Raw genomic sequence first — 20,503 nt, forward strand, 5'->3', positions numbered from 1 at the left:
TTCCAGAAATAGTGTGTGCATAAGTAAAGGACGTAGTTATATGAAGGCTGTGCCTTTAGGAGTAATAGCAATGTGGATAGCTTTCTCAGAGGCCTACGTGACTCAGATGCTTTCAAAACTCAACGCTAGACAGGCATCTCTCGAATCTTACTTAGAGCGTCTGTCTGGGATGCTCTGGCTGACCTGTCTGGTATTCTTTTGCTCACAAAAACGCAGGCTAATGCCCCGTAATTAAGCATTGGAACAGGTTCCCCAGAGAGGTTTTGAAGGGTTTTCTGTCATTGAAGCGTTTCAAGACCCGACTGGACAAAGCCATAAATAACTTGCTCTAAACTGAGCCTTGAGCCTGCCTTGAGCAGGAGGCTGGCCCGAGTGACCTCCCACACTCTCTGTCAACCTTGTTGTAATCAGTTAACAAGAGAGTCACACAGAACAAAGCAAAAAAAAGTCTGTCTGCAAAAAAAACAGCACCTTCTTTTTTAGGGACAAGCTTTTTACAAAACAACTTCATCCGTGACAGCTAGCTAGGCGACTCGGATGGGAGGAAGAATGAGAGAGCCTGTTTGCCCATGGCACCTGGGAAAGGAGAAAATAGGCAAAATGCATCTTAATTGTTGGATCTCAGGTTGATTGACTGATTTACTGTCCCCCTCAAGGCATGGCTTTTTTAAGAGAGAGATGTATTTTTACTTAGAATACGTAGCTTCTCAGGTGTCAGCACAGTAAACCGTGGAGTCCTCACAGCACTGCATTAATCAGTCTTTGAGGGTGTGCTTGTAACAGCTGATGATGGGGGACAGAAAGATGAATAAAAAATAAATAGTTGTGTGATTCTGAACTAATTGCAAGGTGAGGTACTAGGGATCAGGCAAGGAAGCCTTCCTTATAACGCAGACAAGCCAGGGCAGGTACGTGCAGTAAGGTGTCTAGTGTTTTCCCCACTTTCGCTTGAATGGTGTTTGTTAGAGTTAATGGAGAGCTTTAATCATGGACTTAATCTGAAAATTAAAATAAACTGGAATGTCAAATAACCTGTGCATTCTAAATTGCAGAAGTCACTGGTGCTCGTTAGTCAGACTGAAGCTGCAGTTGTGTTTTGCAGAAAGGCAAATAAAGAGAATCAAAAAATGAAGACTTCTGTTTTCTCAGCATTAATTTCTGGTGCGTTTACCTACACAGCTGCTGCAGTCCTATTATCTGACTCATTACTTTGTAAACCACTTTGAGATATCTTGAATGTGAAAGCTGCTATATAAAGCTGTATTTATTTCTATAACCCTGAGTGCTCTGCACAGGCTTAAAAGCTCCCCCCTTCTCTAACATGACAGGGGAATGATATGACTTAATGTGCCATATACCTCGAACTGTGGATGGAAGAAAAATGACCTTGAACGGAGAGGCAGGCATTTTACATTGTAAAGCAGACGCTTAAATTTACCTGTCAGCTGGAGGGGGGCAGGAATCCTACCTCTGCATGGTTTAGAAAGCAACGTCAATCCAACTGCTTGTGGCTCTGAACCCACCGAGAGCTTGATTGCTGACCCAGGCATTTTCAGGTGATCAGTGTGAGTGTTCATCAGTATGTGGTAGAAAGGAGAGCGTTTTTATTTCGGCCTCTCAGACTATTAGTTTCAGCCCTGAACTTTCTGTGTCTCGGTCATAGGGAAAACTGGAAATCTGTAATAGCCTGAAAAGTTATGTGTCTGTTTAGGAGTAGACCATAGTTCAGGCTTATCTGGAAGGAGAATATGCGAAGAGCAGTCCTTCTACCCCGTGTCCAGTTCGGTTATGTTCTGCATGCCTTGCAGGCTCCTTGCTTTACTGAATATATTGTTTCTTTTGTAGGAGATGTCTAGAGCAACTTCAAATTCTTTTTTTTTTACCAGTAGCCTCAGTGAAGTGTAAGTACCTGACACACTCTGACAGTCTACTTGGGCAGGCCAGGTCTTAGATAGTCAAGGCAGAAGCAGAGTGGGAGGGGTGAGGGGGACATGGACTGCTGAAGTGGGTTGTGCACTTACACGGCATTTCGGTGGCAGAGCTGGCAATAGAGATGAGGTTTCCTGATTTGCTAAAGCAATATCTTTCTTGCTGGCTCACGCTAACAAACCAGGTAGCAAAGCCACTCCATTTGGAAATGTCAGTTCTTCTTGTCCCTCTCATACAAAGCCAGGAAGAATATTTAATGAGTTCTGTTTTGAGACCTCTAAAATCGCAACCAGCAAAATCTATGATTGAGCATGTAATGGCATCTTGTCCTGCTGAGAGCTTAAAGATGATGAGCAAGAAAAGCGTCTCCAAAGACTCATTCAAAACGTGAGGGGACGAGAATAAGATCAAAAGAAAGGATCTGCCTTAACTGGGGAGTCCCCAGTGACCTTTAAATGCTTAGGAAATTGGAAGCCTGCATTCCTTGCAGCTGCAGGTTTCCCACTCCCCTTTGGGGGATACTCTGCAGGTTGAGTTGTAACACGTGCTGGTGATCACTGCGTGGCGCAAAGGGCACCTGGCAGATGTGTAAGGAGAGATGAGAAGTGTCGAGGACGGCTGAGGTGTTAGTTGCACTGCAGTGTGTTTGGGATTTCTCAGGGAGTGAGGGAGTGCGGTGTGAGGAGCATGAGACCTAATCCCATTTATTCAAGTTCCAAGCGCCGCTTCCAGGCGAGTAATTCCCTTCACGTCAGCGCTAGTGTCTAAAATTTAAGCCTTGGTAAAGGCACATGTGACTTAGATTTGGGCAGTTATGCAAGCTTTCGTGTGATAGTTAAATCCTAACAAGCAGGTCCTTTCCAAATCCTACATACCTGCCTGCTGAAAGCAATGCTGAGCTTAAACCCATTGAAATCAAATTGTATTGGAAGTTTTCTGTGTGGCTGGATCCCAGCTTCCCTGAAAGTTAAAATTTGGTGCTGCTCCCCTCTTTGCAGTCTGGAGGCCTGCGGACTCAGATGGCCCATGAGAAGCCGTCGGGGCATTCGTACCACTGCCTTGCATATATGAATGATTAGAAATGGATATAGGTTGTAACAGGATGGAAATGTCGATGCTCTTGAGGAGGTCTCTCGCCTTATTTACACTTATACTGGCCTTTTCAGAGTTTTCTATAGGCATGTACAACCTGCACAGTAAATGTCAGCTTCTGCTTAGAATCTTTACATGGGTAGTTTTAAGCTCAGTTTTTAATTGCATAATATTACCATATGTGTTGAAATTGAAAACCATCCTAAACAAAGTGGCTGTTGGGTTAGGGATCTTTTCACTATTTTACCGGCGATGAAGTGGTTTCAAAGAAGCTGTCAAGAGTTGCTTTGAGATAGCGTCTGCTGTGGCTTGGTTGTAAAATTTCTCATATGACATCCTGGTGGTTTGTGAACACGGGCCGTGCCTGTCGGGTGGGAAAGATGGGGCCAGGCTGCAGTTGGATGCTGTGTAATGTTCCCCTGTTGCCTCTTGAAAGATGTCCCCCTCCTTCCTCTATTCATTTCAGCTACATATCTCATTCATTGCTACAAGCTGGGGCCCCAGTTGCTTTTCTTTTTTTTTTTTCTTCAAACTTGCAAATAGATTTATTTGTGGTTGTAAAATGCCTGTGTGTTTGGATAGCTCTGTTTCAGAGAGCTACTTCTCTCCAGATCAGGTTGACTTATTTCATATTTTGGTCCAAATTTAAGTTTTATAGCAAGACCTGTGTTTCCAGGAAACTTATAATTCTACGGGCAAAGCTGGTTTTGTGTCAATTGTGCCTGTGATTATCAGGTATTCAGTCAGCGCATCAAACAGCAGACACGTTTACATTTAACGGAAACTTCCCTGTTTTTTCTGAAAAGCTGCAGAGAATGGCTGGCAGGAGGGAGGAGAGTACTCCTTCGCTCCATGCCTTCAATGGGTTATGTCCCAGTGCACCCCAACTCAAATGGGGGAGGAGCAGCATCTTCTCTTGCCTCTCACCATCAGTAGCCCCCGCCTGGATACAGTGCTTTGAGGATGGGTGGAAAATCTCCGTTCTTGAAGGCATTAAGGTTTCTAGCTTTAAGTACCCAAATACTGAACCTTGAAAACCGGGACTGCGAGGTCCATTCTTCATTAGAGCAGTTGAGGAAAACCTCCTGCTCATGCTGCTTCCACTCTGGCCTGACATTGATTTGACATTGAAAACATCAAATTCTTTTTCTTGGATGCTTGGGAGATACATGAATTGCCTGACAGCAGCCTAGTGACTGTAATTGAGACAGATTAGAGGCACTGGGCTGCCTTTGGGTGTGTGTGGCAGCTTCTGTGAAACGGAGGGAGGAATCGAAACACACTTTTGACTTTGGAAGCTGTAGCAGGAACTAATTAGCAATTTCAGGACACACACAGGGTTGGAGGAAGTGTTTGGGTTGGCGTATAATAAATTATTTAATAATGTGAGGTAGTCTTTCCATATGGCACTTGCTTATAAAGGCAGGATTGCAGGGCTCTGCCTGTAATGAATAGGACAGGCTTCCAATATCAGTCCTGGGGATCAGGAATCACTGGCCTTTCACTTCTCCAGGCTGAGGCTGGACCTGCTAGCTTCTTCTCAGCTTGGATTCTGGTAACCTTTCCCAAAAAAGGTTGGTTGTTTCTACCCAAATGTTTCCTTCCTGCTGGGAAGTATTTTGAAGCATTTGATGTTTTGGTGAGGGTAGATCCACTGAGGAATAAACAGATTTATTCTTCCTTCTTATTTGAGGAATTCAGGCTGTGGAGTTCTGCTGCCCTTTGCCGCCTTAAGAGCAGATGGGCCTCTAGCAGGCAACTGAATCGATATGAATAACCAAATACCTGTGTAATGGTTAGGACCATTTATGAGACTTTAGGTAAAAATCATTATGAGAAGTGGAAATACAAGTAGACTTGGTGAACCATGAGTAACCCAGCAAGAAGCTTTCAGATTGGCTTCCAAGCGTAGCTCAGTGTGTGTAAGCTCTGAAAGATTTTGGGTTTTTTCTTGAAGTTGTTTTTCCCTTGGCGCTGAAGATGAAGCTCAGACAGGCCGCGAAGGGGAGAACCTGACAGGTGCCAGTCTGAGCGGAAATACCGTCCGCCGATCCTGGGCTGTCACGGCTCGAAGCAGCGCCCGTTGCTGATACATCCAAACGCTTCTCAGGAGCATGCGGGCTTTCAAACCGGAGCAGAAGGTCCCTCGGCAGCAGGACAGTGTTTTGAAGCCGGGTCAGTGGAAACCCCCGTAGTCCCATACCTGACAAAGCAATCCCATTTCTGTAAATTCCCGAGTGACGGAGGATTTGGTTTTGCCTTGCTGGCTAAGATTCAGTGCCGGCACCCCGGTGCCTAAAGGCAGAGGAGGGCTGATCCCACAAGGGTGCTGTGGGTGCCCCACGCCTCGACTCACCACAGGCCTGGTGGAGAGAAGTAGCACCCACGGAGGTCTGGAGGAGCGCGGCCGCCGCGTCCAGGCAAGGAGGTGGCCCCTCGCTGCCTTCGCCCCCTCCCCGACGGCAGCCGGGCTGCCCGGGTGGCCGGCTCTGCCTCCCCTTAGCTGCCAGCCCCGCGGCACCATCTCGCGGGTGGGTAAGCGCAGGGCTCTCCGGTCCGACAGCTGGTTCCTGCCTGATGCTGGATCTCACGGCTTTGCGCTGTGTAGCACTGCGGCCTCTCTCCCACTCCACAGCCCCATCTGAGCTTTCATTTACTGGCCTACTATGTCCCATTTAAGTCATACAGCAGGGGAAGGCCCTTAGTGGGACCATACCCAGCTTCATGATCTAGTGCATTTCATACAGCCTCTCTTGGAGATAGGAAAGAAGATACTTAAGAGGTCTGCAGAGGTGAGAAAGAGTTTTCTGAGCATTTTCCACCTTTCTTGCATAGCTCAGTACTTAATGTCTGAGGGTGTGTGGATATTTCAACTAAACACCATGTAGCGTTTTTTTATTTTGCCTTGCAGCTGTCTTCTGTACTGTTTCCTCCCCTTTTTTGTGTTTCCCTACTTGCTGGGGTTGTCTGATAGTAAGTTTATAAAGCTGTTGAACACCTAAACAGTTCTGAATAGCATCAGAATCTTTTTAATAAAATAAATTTACTTAAGTGGCATCTGGAGCCAAAGACTAATGCGTGATTCCTTTTGCAGTAAGCTTTTCTCTGCAGACAGGTTTCTACTACTGAGCTGGGAGGAAGCTAAAAGCTCGTTAGCTTCCTGGAGTCAAAACAGCTGATTGGCATCTGGAACCGCAAAGCTGAGTTTTACAGGGGCTTGAGGCCAAAAAAGGGCGATTTGGAACACATGAGCCTTAGTTAAACACACACAAAAGACCAGAGGAAAGAAAATGGTTAGGTCCAGGCAGCCACAAGTTGAAGGAAGGAGTCCCTTAACAGTGCTGTTCATTTTCAGTGATGACTCTAGTTCTGAGACATTTTTGTGTTATGAGGCTCTTGGACTTGTTGATAAGCCACTAACAGCAACACAGTGTGTTTTATTACTGGACATAGCTGTGGTGTGATTTATTTTATGGGCTTTCCTTCAGGAAATCACTCAGTATCTGTCTTTAATAAACACATTTTATACAGTAAGCTCAAACCTTCTGGTGGTTGGGCTGGACAATTGGGCATCTGTACTAGCAACAGCAGTGAAGAGAGCCTCTTCGATTTCAGGTCTGTTCAGCTGCACCATGTGGCAGCTCTGATCAGAGAAGCAGTAGCCTGCTTTACTGAGCTGTGCGTGGGTTCTGTGAGGAAAACGCTCTTACTTGGCTTGGGTTTTTTCAGCTTAAGGAAAAGCCCCTGAAAGCACACGTTCTGGCCGTGCATACATGAATGTACGGTTATAAAAACACATTTGTTGATATAATGTGAAAAGTAATAATTTTCCTCAAGTTCCCAATCCTCATTGGCCTTGCCAGCTGACTCTCTGTTCCTTTTGTTCCTTTGGGAAAGCTTAGCTAAATGGAAAAGGCTTGCAACATGCTTCAAAAAGCAGTGAATTCGAGCCCTACCAAGGCAGAGAGTAAGCAAGTTCCAGCCTAGAGATTCCTCCATTTAAAAGCTTTCCCCGTTACAAAGAGGGGCCCATTTTCACACCGGCTTGTATCAAATCAGGCTTTCTGTACTGTCACCACATCACTGTGTCTTTCCAGCACTGGAAGTGCTATGGATTTGGGTTATTGTGGCATTCCCACATTTTCTTGGCTTGTGCTTGCAGCTCTGAGGACAGCGAGATGGCACCTCCCCGAGCGTCTGCATTTTCTACTGGTGTAACTGGCCCAAACGCTGGAAGCCAGATGAGCTGGACAGGCCGGGCAGTGTTCGTACTTCTAGCGAGGATTGTGCAGTCCTTGCAATTGCTATCTGTGCCTGCAAAGGAGGGGTTGACAAAATCGAGCTGTTTGGTGCCGCGCACACGGAGAGACCCCTCAGGGCGTGTGACTGATCACCAAGCACCACCATCTGAGTCCTTTCAGGGAGGAGAAAGGAAACAAGTCAGATGTAATTCTGGACCCTCTCCGAGATGGGAACGGACGTGTCAGAAGCACCCATGGTCAATACTAGCAGCAGCAGCACTGAGATCTAAAAGAAGCAGCATGGGCATTTGACCTTGTCCACTGTTGTTCTATTCCTGTTATGTAGCAGACAGCATCTGGAAATTCAGATTTTCCCTCCCAGGGAAACATAACATGATCAATGACACGCTTGGTATTGATCTTGTATGCACGGGCCAAATGGCTGTCTGTTTAAGAAGTCCCCGGTGCAATGCACATCATCACTGTGCCCAGTGTCCTTTTGGTAGCAGCTATTAGATTAGAAGGATGTGTCGAACCTGAAAGCCTCAGGAAGAAGCTTCCCTGGAGGCAGCAAGCAAGATTGCTCGCATCTAGGAGCATTTGCATTGCTGCTCTCCTAGCATATTGATCCACGGTCAGTGAAGTCACCAGCCTGATAAACCTAATCTGTCTTTTGTCTTAAAATACTGTAGTGGTTGAGACAAGAGTGAACAACAACCAGTAAGATTGCTGCAGATGCAGAATGTCTCCAGGCGAGAGTGTTCACCCCTAGCTTAGAGGCTCAGGTGTGCCTGCGCTAGCAGGAACGCAGCACCCTTGCATGGCTAGCGATGTCACGCTGCGAAACCCTGCCGAGCTGGCAGACCTTTGGTGCAAACTAGCTTCCTATTCACTCCCGTACGTGAGCCAGAATTTTGAACCAAGTCCCGTGTTGAGGTTTTGCAGTGGTGATGCAGGGCCCAGGGTGTGTTCGGGGGGCTTGCAAACACCACGCTAAGCTGGGTGTGGGAATAGGCGAGCCTGTAATTCTAAACAGATTGTGTTTGATATGTAGCTCACAAAGCAGAGACTCCAGTGTGTGCTCTGTGTGTGTCAGGGAGGGAGAGAACATTATTTAAGGTTTGATTTTTAGATACAAATTGCATTTCAAAACAGACTTGCTTTTGGAATAACATGATTATTCTGTTCCCTTTTAAAAAAAATGCATTCAGGTATCACTGTGAAGTAAATAAAAATAACTTTGGGTGGGAGAAACTCACCAGAGAGCAAGCATTAACATTTCATGGACTGTACTTAAAGTTTCCAAGATCAGCTGCAAGTCTTCGGGGACTGGGGTAAAGGAAGGTATTTACATGAACCATCCATTTTAATCATTCAGCCAAAGGGCTTAACAGTAACTTCGGGTCCAGGGCATTGTTGCTTGTAAAAATGGTGTTTCTGAAAAACAAACAAAAACCGCTGCCAAAGGTGACCTACGAATGCCAAGATGGGCTGCAGTTCACCCACGTGCTTCCTCGCCCCTTCGGTGGAGACCTTCAGCAACTCTCCCTTCTCTCCATCAGCCTGGCTGCCAGTATTTCCTGCTCTTCAGCAACGGGCCTACGGGGACAGCACGTTCCCCTTTTGAACTAGTAGCTTGGGTAGTGCTCTAGTTATCTGCAGCAACATTCAGATCCTTATTAAGTATTGGTCCTCCAGAGCCTTCGCTGCTGATTAGTGAACAGAGGAGAGAAGGTTGTTAACAGAACATCTCCAGTTGCCAAGAGACTTAGCTGCATATGCTTGAAAAAAGCCTTTGTTACTGGGCAGCGTGTCAAACGCTGTTGGGAGAGACGCTGCTTGCAGGGCCTTTGGAAAGGGAAAGCCGTGTTAGCTTTAAGATGTCTGCTCACAGAAAACAGAAGTGCTGGAACTCACACAAGGTCAAAACAGGTTGTGTTTAATTGAGCTATCTCTTTGTTCAGTTGCATATTCTTTGGATATGAAGTGCGATATAACCATCCCCTTTCAAAGCACACTCTGTAAGTTACTTTGACAGCTTGTGGAGCTTGGGAAATGTAAAGAATAATAGAAATAGTAGAAGACAGTTTACTTTCCCAGACACCCTCATTTCTCCTGCACTGCCTTGCCCTCCCGTTTCCTTTCCTTGCTGCCTCTGTCCTCCCTGCGATCCGCCTAGCCCCTTGTGTTGTTTTTTTGCATACCTCCCGGCTTGGTAGTGCTGGTAACATTCCTGTTACGTCCTTGGGGAGGGGGGTTGCTTGCTGCCCCTTTTAACTAGTGTGCCCTTGTTCCTCCGGTGTGGGAGTACGTGGTAGACTGGGAAGAGTTTACGTAATTTTAGAACCTGTGTGTGACTTAGTAATGAGTTGGAAAGGTCACACATTATGGTGTTCATTTTCTAAATAGAAAAACTCTTCTTAAACATTCCCTCAAGCCTGATTTGAGTCTCATGTGTCCCGTATTATTCTGGTGGTTCTTTTCAACACTATTCAAAGGCTGTTCTCTCTGTCTTCAGAGCTCCTGCTCAGGGGTGGATGCTGCATTCTTGATTGAATCTCTGCAGTAGGAGTAATACCTGTCCTGACTTGTACTGTACCACGAAGCGAAAGCTGTAGGGACTGTTCAGAACTTTCCACCTATTATTTCTTCTTCACTCGTTGCTATGCCTCTGTTGTATGACACTCAGTATTCTACATGTATCTGCATCGAGCTGCCTTCTCCATCGATTATGCCAAGCATTTGGCTCAGTTGGAGCTGGCTGCGTTCTTGCTACTGTTAAGCCTTTCAATTAGAAGAATCTTGCAAGTTTATGTTGGCATTCAAGCTGCTTTGTGCACCGGGTGCTCAAGTACTGCATACAGATGGAATCGAGCTGATGGGTCGTTTTTTTTAAGGATCTGATTACTGTTTTTATAAAAGTTACCAGCTGCCTCCCCCCGCCTTCAGTGGGGTTTTTCACGTAGTCTATTATAAAACCACACTGCGGGCTGAGGCGTTGTGGAAGGGCAGGCTTGAGCTGCTGGACTGATTTGCTGCTTACATGTTCTGCAAACACTGCCGTAGCAAGGAATTCTGAACTCTGTTTACAACTGTTTATCTTGCAGACAATGAACTACACAGGCTGTAATGAAGTTACCAGCCTGTTGTCGGCAGAGGGCAGGAGTCCAAGATCTGTGGAGCTTTTCTTTCTTGCAGAATCAAATTGTTCGTTTCTTTTGCTTACATGGTTCTTTCCCCTTTTTTCCCTTTTTTTTCTCCCCCTTTCTTTATTCTAGCTCATAGCTTCCTAGTTGCTTAGGGAGCTGCTTTCTTATTCTACAAAGCCTGATAGTATATGACCTTGCAGAGAAGTTGCGGTTTGGGCTCCTCTCGCTCCATCTGCCGGTAGCTGTCACATCTTGAGCTGGGAATTGGCCGGCACAGCAGATGGCCGCCTGAGCGAGTGGAGTGGCTCAGTACGGGCACATCAGCCCTTGCGCTACCCATTCCTGGTCAGCACACCCTCGGGGTGGTCCTGGAGGCCCCCTCTTGGCTTAGTTGCATCCCAGAAAGAGTCCAGGCAGTGCTGCCACTTCTCTGCGTTGGGAACCAAAGCACAGTAAGTGGGAAGTTCACTTTGAAACTGGTCCAAATCAAAGCACTAATGTAAACATCCCTCTGGACCCTGCCAGAATGAGTAGCTATCAGAGTTTGGTTTAGGGATTCTTTTTTTTTTCCCCTAGGGCTAGGGTTTTGGTTTTTTTTATTTCCTACAGTGTTACCAGTGTCCATCCAGCTTCATATGAAATTGGCTCTCTTTATAAACAGCAACCCAGAGTTTTTGTAGGGATAGAAAATGAAGCAGCACATTTCTGCTACAGCAGTAGGAGAACTGTCAACTGACTGGTATCCACGTGTGTATAATTTCCTGTGCCTGTAGGGGTAGGATAAATCCTAAATGGGATGGGTGGTGCAGATTTGGCAACCTTGCTCCAAAGAGAGTTGTCTGAATTTGGGATTAAGCTGGCATATCAGAGATAGGCACCTGGTGCGATATTTTATGTTATTGCCAGAATGTAGCTAAGTACAGGCAGAGGATCAGCATTGCTAAGATGAAAGCAAATAGGTTTGTGGAGGAGCTAATCCAGGAACTGGTGCATCATTCTCAGCACAGGGACTGAGGGTTGAACGGCTCGAGATGGCTAATCACCCCCAGTTCATTCCTCAGGTGTTTTCTGTTCAGGATTGAAATTGCTGGCTGTGCTGTCACTGTTCTGTGAGCAAATAAAGGATAATCTACCTGGCACCTCCTGGTAGCCTGAACCCCACACAGAATGACTCCGTTTGCCAGTTTTGAGAACTTCTTTGCAGCAGAGTTGCATCTTCCTTTTTTTCAGACAGATGAGACTATAGCACGTTAGTGAAGAGGAGTCTAATGTGGAAGATCTTCCCCTGTGTACACGTTCCTGCCATTAGCTGGGGGGAAGCTTAGGTGCTGTAAAACGTCTGACACTCACAATGACATCAGTGGCCGAGGCATTTTCCATTTCTCTGAAAGCTAATATCGTGAACTTGTTTACTTTGCTTTCTGCAATGAAAAAAAGCAATAAATGGCTTATCCTCATGGTTTACCAGGAGGAAACAGTGGAGATTGCAACTCAGCACAAATCTGTAACCAATGGAAAGTCTCGTTCATTCTGGGAGAAATCATCTTTTTAAGGGCAGTGCTGAATCTGGGCTATAATTAAAACAGCTTTTTAAAGAAAAGGAAACACAGTGGATGTTTCTCTCGTTTGCTGTATTACATATCACTGATGACCCTCTTTTCTCATATCCATTTAAAAAATGGATATAAGCAATTAGCCATATATTGCACAAAAGTAGCATTACCTGAAAAAATAATTAAGATGATCTTGAAATTAAGGAAATCAGTTTTGAAGAGAAGCAGGTGCTTAATGGAGGTGAGACCAGCTGTGCTTCCCAGGAACGTGCTTGAAGCGCTTCGTGGAAAAATGTGCAAGGCCTCCACACAACACTGGAAGGAAATTCATAATAATTCAGACAAATTGCATCCTATAAATAGCAGAGCTGGATTCATTAGGACAGGAGGCAGATGGAGAAAATATAAAACTTGTTTGTTTCTTTTTAAGGGACTGTAATGCTTATGAAAAGTGTCAGCTCGCTGTCAATGAGGGAAAAACCCTCTGGTGCAGCAGAAACTTTCTGGCTCCTAGGCTCTCATCTCTGCTAATGAGCAGCCATCCATTAGGGGCGTTCATAACACTTTGTTTTAGCAGCTCCTGCCTGCCTCTGGCGTAGCCAGGCTGACACAGGAGTGCTGCAGTGCTGGACGGATGCAGCGTTTGAGGGGAGGGGGGAAGAGGGGAGGACGTAAGGGACAGCGGAGTTCGGCGTGTGGTGCGTAGCACTTGCTAACTCTGTTTAAAACAGTTGCTAATGGGGCAGAGGCATAAAGGTAGTGGGGAAGTGGGGGTGTGTGGAGTGAGGTGAGAATCGTCTGCCAAACTGGCTAAGGGGTTGTGCCCCAAAGCAGAAAAGCACTGGTAATTGGTAGAGGAAATGCTGTGAATTATTGAAGAGAGAAGGTGAAGGCATTTTTGGGATGCTCTTACATTAGTAAGTAGGAAAAAGGAGAGGCTTTCGTGCACGAAGAGAAGTAATGGCAGAAAGCGCGGGGGGCGTGTGACTGGAAGGCGGCTCTGTCGGCAGTGGGGAGCAGAGTTGAGAGGGTGGTCGCATGTTTGTATTCATACGCAGAGAGGTGCTGCCACAAAGGAAGGCTGTCCAGCCAAAAGGAACGTGCAGACCAACAGACAGGGCACGTTACGGACTGTGCTTAACTAACAGGAGAGGGTGGACGTGTGGGGCTGTTTCCAAGTATGCCAAAATTATAACTAGGCAGCTTAAACCAAAGCCGCCAAAGACTGGCTGAACCATTGCATGCTGTTCGACCACAGGCAAGTCTGAGCTCTCATACAGAAGCGGTAAATGTTCTGTATGAATATTATCTGTTAACGAACCCACCTTCGTCTCTTTTGCTGATCTGATTTACATTTCGGCAAAGCTTCTGTGTAAGATAACAGTGTCAAAATTCCAGTAAGCTATCCGAAGAGGTTTTTTTAAGTATTGGTGTTCAGGAAAGGAATACTACACGCTTATCAGGCAGCAGTGGTTTTTCTTGAGGAGTTCTTAGATTGGCAATTCACCTTGTGAAGCTGCAGAGGAAAAAAGTGATATGAAGGTCATATTGGAGTCAGATAATCACAAGCTTATTGGAGGAATGGAGAAAAGCTATACAACTGCTCATGCTTCATATATTAAGTAACTACAGTTTTTCTCAGCATTCAATATAGAGGGCAATGATCCCAGCGCAAGGAGAGGACACTGGAAAAGAGAAAAGTAAGTGGTATGGATTGGCAGGACGCCGCTGGGGACTGCCATCTCTTGCGGCTTGCACGTACCTGTAGGGTGTCATGTAGCAAGCGAGTGGTGGCATTGAAACCAGTCGCAGGCGTGGGGCGGGTTAACTACCCAGTCGTTCAGGGGAACGCGAGCGTGCTGCGATGCGTGTGAGCTGCTGAGCAGGGGAGGATGAGCCAGCACGTAGGAGCTCAGGGATCCTCCTGCGTAGATCAGTTTTTTGGTACGGAGCTAAGAAACCCTCGGCTGAAGAAGTGTGTTTTCTTGCTTTTAGTGGGATAAGTAAGCCCTGTATATCCAGGCAGTTAATATGGCCAGCATTTATGGGTAGTCTTATACAAGGTTTAAAGTACTGAGTACCAGGATCCTGACTCATGTAGTCCCGCAGCAATAACTAGTAGGAAAAATATGGGGAAAGTTAGATTTGAAATGTAAGGCTTTAATTTCAGAAAGCCTCTAGCAACAGAGAATTTTTAAAAGAAAAAAATTGATAGGATACCCACTTGATAAGATAGGCATTGTTCAGTTTTCTTGCTTCTAGTTTTGATCTGAGATGTCTGAAATATGATAATCTGTGATATGTGCTGAAAAATATGTATATGAGAGATGGGTGATTTTGAAGAGAAAGTACTGAAAAGAGGGAGTGATTTATTTGTACGCTTCCTGTCTCGCTAGTGGAAAACTTGCTTTGAATTATGCTACACTTCTAGGACAGCATCTTGTTATGTGAAAAACATTCTTTTCATGTGTACAAATAATAAAAAAAAAATTATTCTGCTCAAAACAAGCTTCAAGCTTCCTCTTTGTCCAAGCTCATTCACACCTTTGTGCTTTCTTTCATGTCATGTTTTTCCAAAAATCCTTTCCTAGGTAAGGAACTTTACCTGCTGAACTTTATTGCAAAGGCCCCAAAAGCCACCAATCCAGAAATATCTCCCAGCTACAGTGTCTGCAGATGAGTCTATGTTGACCGTAGGTTGCTTGTGCCTTCCCGCACTCACCAAAACACTTCAGGGGGTTTAGGTTTTTGGTCATGTAATCTGAACAGCACCATGATCTTTGAGATTGTGTTTGTCTGGCAAGTCCTTTAACTGGGTGCTCATAATCTTCCCTCATTGATGCAGCTTGAAGAAAGGTAGGTAAAAATGGCTTCCAAATACGCAACAACTTGGAACGATGAAGTTATTGCCTAAGATCCCCTCTTTAATATGGGTAGATGGATAAATCCTAATCCTTTAGATGAGGAAGTCAATGGATGCTACTGTCAGTTACTCAGATTCGCAGAAGGAGATCTGTGGTTGAGCTGGGAATAGCTCTCATTCCTGTCGTGCTCAAACTGGAAAGCTGATCCAGTGACTCCGGGGATATTTCGTAAACGTGCGTGTCTGTCGCGGTCTCCCAGTGCGGTACGATGCTGGTGGTGTTTCTTTACCTAATATTTGAGCCAGAGTCAGCATGGCTCCCTGCCCCTACCAATGGGGGATTCTGGTCACCTGGACATCTTGCACCTTGTGTCACCTAGGTATGAGGCGGCTGATAGCATTGCAGCGTGCTCTCTTTGGCCCTCTTGTTTGTGTCTGTAAAGCTACTGAGGTAGGTTTGAACGGAAACAGGAGTGCGAGGTGAATTTGCCGCTCCCTCTAGAGATGCAAAGTAAGAATTGTTGCAGGCAAAAATTGTGTCTTGTCACCTTGTTATTACTCACGTACGCGCAGCTTGCTGGGCAGTATGTAATGTAGCACAGATTGCAGAAACAATTGTCAACCTGAAGACAAGCAAGGGAACCTTCAGCCCGGGTGAGGGTCCTGTGCGTGAGTTCCCGTGTGGGTCATTTTCAACAGCTGTAGATAAAATGTCCTGGATGTGGCAGAAGCCCTTCTTTCCTTGGTGTAGCTTTCTCTTGGCTGTTCGCATCTGTGATTAAATAAAGGTATGTATGCGTTTATTCATACATTGCATTCTCTGCTTCTCTTGCTTCTGTTCTCCTCTTGCCCCACCTGCAGGCTTTGAATTACTGTACCAGCCAGACGTGGTCCGCCTGTACCTCTCCATCCTCACCGAAAGTCAAAACTTCAACACTCTGGAAGCTGCAGCAGGGGCTTTGCAGAATCTCAGTGCTGGCAACTGGACGGTGAGCGCAGTCTCCTCTTTAGTCTCTTCTGTTTCCTTTCTGTAAGTAAAGAACAGCGCTGTGTCCCATTACAAGAGCACTGTTACTTCGAGCATTTACATCTCCTTTAAAAAGGAAGGAGGTGGGAACTCCAAAGAAATAATTTCCATCTTATTTGCCCACTTAAGATGTTTTGCATCTTCTGGACGGATGGTGTTTATGTAGTGGAAGTGTCACTGAGCATATGACAGTTTAACCGTAAGTTTTACTGCTCAGACCACTTAACCCTGGCTTTGTCCATTCAGAAAAGCCTGTTGTTAGGTGACTAAGTGTCCTGAATACTTAATTCGTTGGCTTGTCAGGTTGCTTAGGAAACTGCACTCCAAAGTGTCCTCGGTATCCTCTGTGAAGCATCCCCAACGCTAATCAGGCAGTTCTCTCAAAGGTATGCCTGATCACTTCTAGAACCGCACGGCAAAGTGGGACTGAGCAGCAGCCTGAGGACCAGCAGGGTGGTGTTTCACAGCTGTCTTCAATACAGTTTATTTTAAAATCAGTCGTGAAACAGAATAAAAGCATGAAATTGGAGGTGGGGCAAGATAACAGATGTTTTGGATGCTTTACTCTTCTCTCCAAATGACCTCTTTTTTCCTAATCCAGAGGGATGTGTTTTCACGCTGCGGTGTGTACGGAGCAGATGCTGGCGGATGATGCTCCTTCCTTCCTATGCCTGTCCGCTTTCCCCAGCAGCGTGCTAAGCTGTAGGATAAACTCCTACATTCTTTCTTTCTTGGCACTTGCTGAACTTGAATGATGGGTTAAGCGCAGACAACCTAACTAGTCTTTGCAGGGGAAAAAAACTGAATTACAGCACTGGAAAAAAATGCCAGGGGAAAGGAAAGGGCGGGTATATGAACTCACACTACTTTGTGTTGTTTCTTTTCCGTTGTGTGTTCTGATCAGTGGTCCACGTACATCCGTGCAACAGTGCGGAAGGAGAGAGGCTTACCAGTGCTTGTGGAGCTGCTCCAGTCCGACTCTGACAAGGTTGTGAGGGCTGTGTCAATTGCCCTGAGAAACCTTTCCATGGATCGTCGCAATAAAGATCTTATAGGTATCTTCTGAACTTTTCTAATCGGGCTGGGATCTTGGATACCCTTGAGAGACCTCACATTTTCTGTCACTTGTGCTGAGGATTCATTTTGTATGCAGTTTCCATCCGCGCCAAGATTACTGTGTAGCCACCGAGTAGAGGGCTGTCATCTCAGAATGTATATCCAGCCTATTCAAACAAGCCGTGGTTTGAGAGAAATCTCTAATTCAGGAGTAAAAACAGATGTAGATTTTTGCAGAAGAGGGGAGTGTGCTCTGCTGGGAAGGCCCTGGGGGTGCTGGGGCGCAGCGGGGTGACCCTGAGCCAGCACCGGGCCCTTGGGGCCAAGAAGGCCAGCGGTGTCCTGGGGTGCATGGAAAGGAGTGTGGCCAGCAGGGCAAGGGAGGTTCTCTTCCCCCTCTGCTCTGCCCCAGTGAGGCCACGTCTGGGGTGCTGCATCCAGTTCTGGGCTCCCCAGTTTAAGAAGGACAGGGAACTGCTGGAGAGAGTCCAGTGAGGAGCAATGAAGATGCTCAGGGGACTGGAGCATCTCCCTTGTGAGGAAAGGCTGAGAGACCTGGGCTTGTTCAGCCTGCAGAAGAGAAGGCTGAGGGGGGGATCTCATCAGTGCTTATAAATATCTGAAGGGCGGGTGTCAGGGCGATGGGGCCGGGCTCTTTTCAGTGGTGCCCAACGACAGGCCAAGGGGCCACGGGCACAAGCTGGAACACGGGAAGTTCCACCTGAACACGAGGACAAACCCCTTCCCTGTGCGGGTGCCCGAGCAGGGGCACAGGCTGCCCAGAGAGGCTGTGGGGTCCCTTCCCTGGGGACATTCACCCCCTGCCTGGACGCGGCCCTGTGCCCCTGCTCTGGGGGTGCCTGCTCACGCAGGGGTTGGGATGGGGTGAGCTCCAGAGGGCCCTTCCAACCCCTACCATTCTATGATTCTGTGTGTATGTGTGCAGAGGATTGGGTGATTTAAGAGGTTTCTTGTCTCATCCTTTGCTCTGGCTGACATGGCACTTGTGCTCCTAGTTGCTACAGAGACGTTGCTCCTTAGCCCTGCTATTTAGAGTGGGGGTCTTGCCCTCGGCACGCTGAGCTAACCTGGGGAAGCGCAGTGGGCTCTAAAGTTGTCCCTTTTTTCTCGCTTCCTCCTTCCCTTCTCATCCTTTTGAGTGGTAGTTGCTTGTAGAAGCCGGACACCGAACAGCTTGCTCTCCTTCAGGTTAGTTCTTCAGCAGTGCTCGCTAGCTCCTGTCCACGGGGGTAAATAAGCGTTCACCTGACCATAAGCAGGAATCTGAATGCTTCTGCTGTGAGTTGAGTTTTCCTCTGGGTGCCTCTATATGTAACTGAGGTATTTGTTTAAACTATAACCTTGTGAGGCCAGGAAATATTGGTCACGTGTTTAGGGCCCTCATCCAAGTTGACGCTAACAAATAGCGAGGAGGGATTCTGCCTTAATACATCAAAGCCTTTTCTTAATAGTTCAGAGGTTGTAGCTAGGCAAACAGTACAGATGGACACCTGGGAGCGATAAACTCTGGACTCCTTGTTTTTTCTCCAGTACCATACACTGAGAAGGCTAACTGCACCCAGGAGGAAACACTCTTACCTTTGCTGGGGAAGGTTAATAAATGCATGGCTGCACACCTTGCCCCAGAAGGCCTATTACAAGGCTAAGTTGAGTAAGCCACATGCGTGTATTAGCATGAATATGTGGCATTAGCAGCAGCTACTGGATGCTTTTTGCCTCAGGCATTGCGAAGTATGATAGATGCTGGCTGTAAAATTCTCAGTAAAGATTGTTTGGGGTTTTTTTCCCCCTCAATACCTTTTAGTGTTCATGACGAACGAGTTTGTCTGAGGTATCAACTCTCAATCACCTTGAAATAATAAATAATAAATGCAGTTAGGTTACAGTCTTGAGGTTCAAAACGTGCATTATGAAGTTTTTTGACCTGGCAAATACCCTTGAGTTTTATCATTCACGATGGGAAGCTGAAATGATTATTAGGGCTGACTAATGGTACCTCTTCCCCTTATCTAGGTAGTTATGCCATGGGTGAGCTGGTTAGAAATTTGCCCAGCAGGCAGCAGAGATCTGCAAAGAACCTGGAAGAGGATACAGTGGTTGCGGTGTTGAATACCATCCATGAAATCATTACTGACAGCTCGGAAAATGCAAGGTCTCTGATCCAGACACAGGGCATTCAGAAGCTGGTAGCTATCAGCAAGTCAGGGTAAGTGACCGTTGAAAGCAAAATATGTAAGAACTCACTGCAAACATGGAAATGCTGCTATGAACAGCAGCTTTTGCTTTGTGAAAGTATTCGATCGTCCTAACCGTTCAGAGCAATTAATAGATATGCAGTAAAACGTCAGCACCTTTAATAGGCTTACTTGATTAAAAAAAAAGTTAATTGAGCAGTCACTTCAGTCGTGTTAAGGCACGCTCTCTCCTTGTCAGATACATCTTAGCACCATGTATGGATTTAGCAGCCGTCATTTGCAGTGAAACCATGATCTTTATTTGTAGCGTGGGAGGCCTTTTCCCTGTGGCAGCAGTCCATTCCTGGAATGCCAGTGATGAAATCTGCTTCTTTTAAGTAAAACGGTTGATGATGTGCAGTAATCGTCTGGCCGAAGGGCTGGTGGTGGTCATGTGAAGTGACAGATTTCCACTCTGCGGTTCGGTTGAAAACTGTGTTCTGCAGGCTTTGGGGAAAAGTTTGTTTCATGTAGCTCAGCCAGTTAGACATTACAGGTGTGTTTTCAGCAAACTTTTGGGGGAGTAGCTGAAGGCTTTGAGGGGTTGCATTGGTATCAAATGGGAGAGCCAACCAAGAATCTAGCCCTGCATTATTTTATAGAGGGTGCTTGGGTACTGACTTAGTAAGGAATGGATAAAATGTCATTTTCTTTTTAAAAATACCTTATTTTTTGCTGACCCAAATGGCTTGGTAAGGTATTCTAAACCGTGAAGCAACTTCACTGAATTATAAGGAATATATGTAAGCTGGGGTGAAAGTTTGAAAAGTGGCTTAGAATTTGTTTTGTTGGGGTTTCTTTCTAAATAAATCCAGGTGGGATGGAATCCATCTGGTTTTTGTTAATGACAGCTACAAGACAAAGGGTCATCCTGGCCTCAGTGCTTGCCCAGCGATACACATGAAAACCCCAAAACCTGCACAATTTACAGCTTTTGTTTGGATTTTTTTTTTGTCAGCGAACACCAATAGATATGAAGATGTCACTGCATGATTTCACATATATTCTATAGCTTACAGGTTCAAAGAACAGCTGTATGGAGTACTAGGTTGTACCGTGGATATTGTTTTGGTGCAGAGGTCAACATACGAATAGTCTTATATTGTTTGATACTTAAGCTCTAATTTTGTCTTGCAAATCAGCCAGTCTCCCAGAGAAACAAAAGCAGCCTCTCACGTTCTTCAGATGATCTGGAGCTATAAAGAACTACGGAATGCTCTGCAGAAGGATGGGTGGAACAAATCACACTTCCAGGTAAAGATGCTGGGTCTTAGATTTAGTTGCGGAAGATGTCCCAACTTAGTCTGATATTAGAGTCCGGCACATTGTGGGCTGTGC

General features: G+C 46.0%; 1 protein-coding gene across 12 annotated transcripts in view; it reads left to right on the forward strand.

The window, feature by feature from the left end:
* The window catches only part of ARVCF (ARVCF delta catenin family member), a 284,187-nt gene that overhangs the window by 251,239 nt on the left and 12,445 nt on the right, over positions 1 to 20,503 (forward strand). For all 12 annotated transcript variants that reach the window (XM_075110135.1, XM_075110142.1, XM_075110138.1 and 9 more), the window contains 4 exons: positions 15,689 to 15,816; positions 16,759 to 16,909; positions 18,945 to 19,137; positions 20,308 to 20,419. In XM_075110135.1, the coding sequence (XP_074966236.1) occupies positions 15,689 to 15,816; positions 16,759 to 16,909; positions 18,945 to 19,137; positions 20,308 to 20,419 (584 nt within the window). The remainder of the gene's footprint in view (positions 1 to 15,688; positions 15,817 to 16,758; positions 16,910 to 18,944; positions 19,138 to 20,307; positions 20,420 to 20,503) is intronic.

The sequence above is a fragment of the Phalacrocorax aristotelis genome, chromosome 15 (genome assembly GCF_949628215.1).
Source record: "Phalacrocorax aristotelis chromosome 15, bGulAri2.1, whole genome shotgun sequence".
In the NCBI taxonomy this organism is placed as follows: Eukaryota; Metazoa; Chordata; class Aves; order Suliformes; family Phalacrocoracidae; genus Phalacrocorax; species Phalacrocorax aristotelis.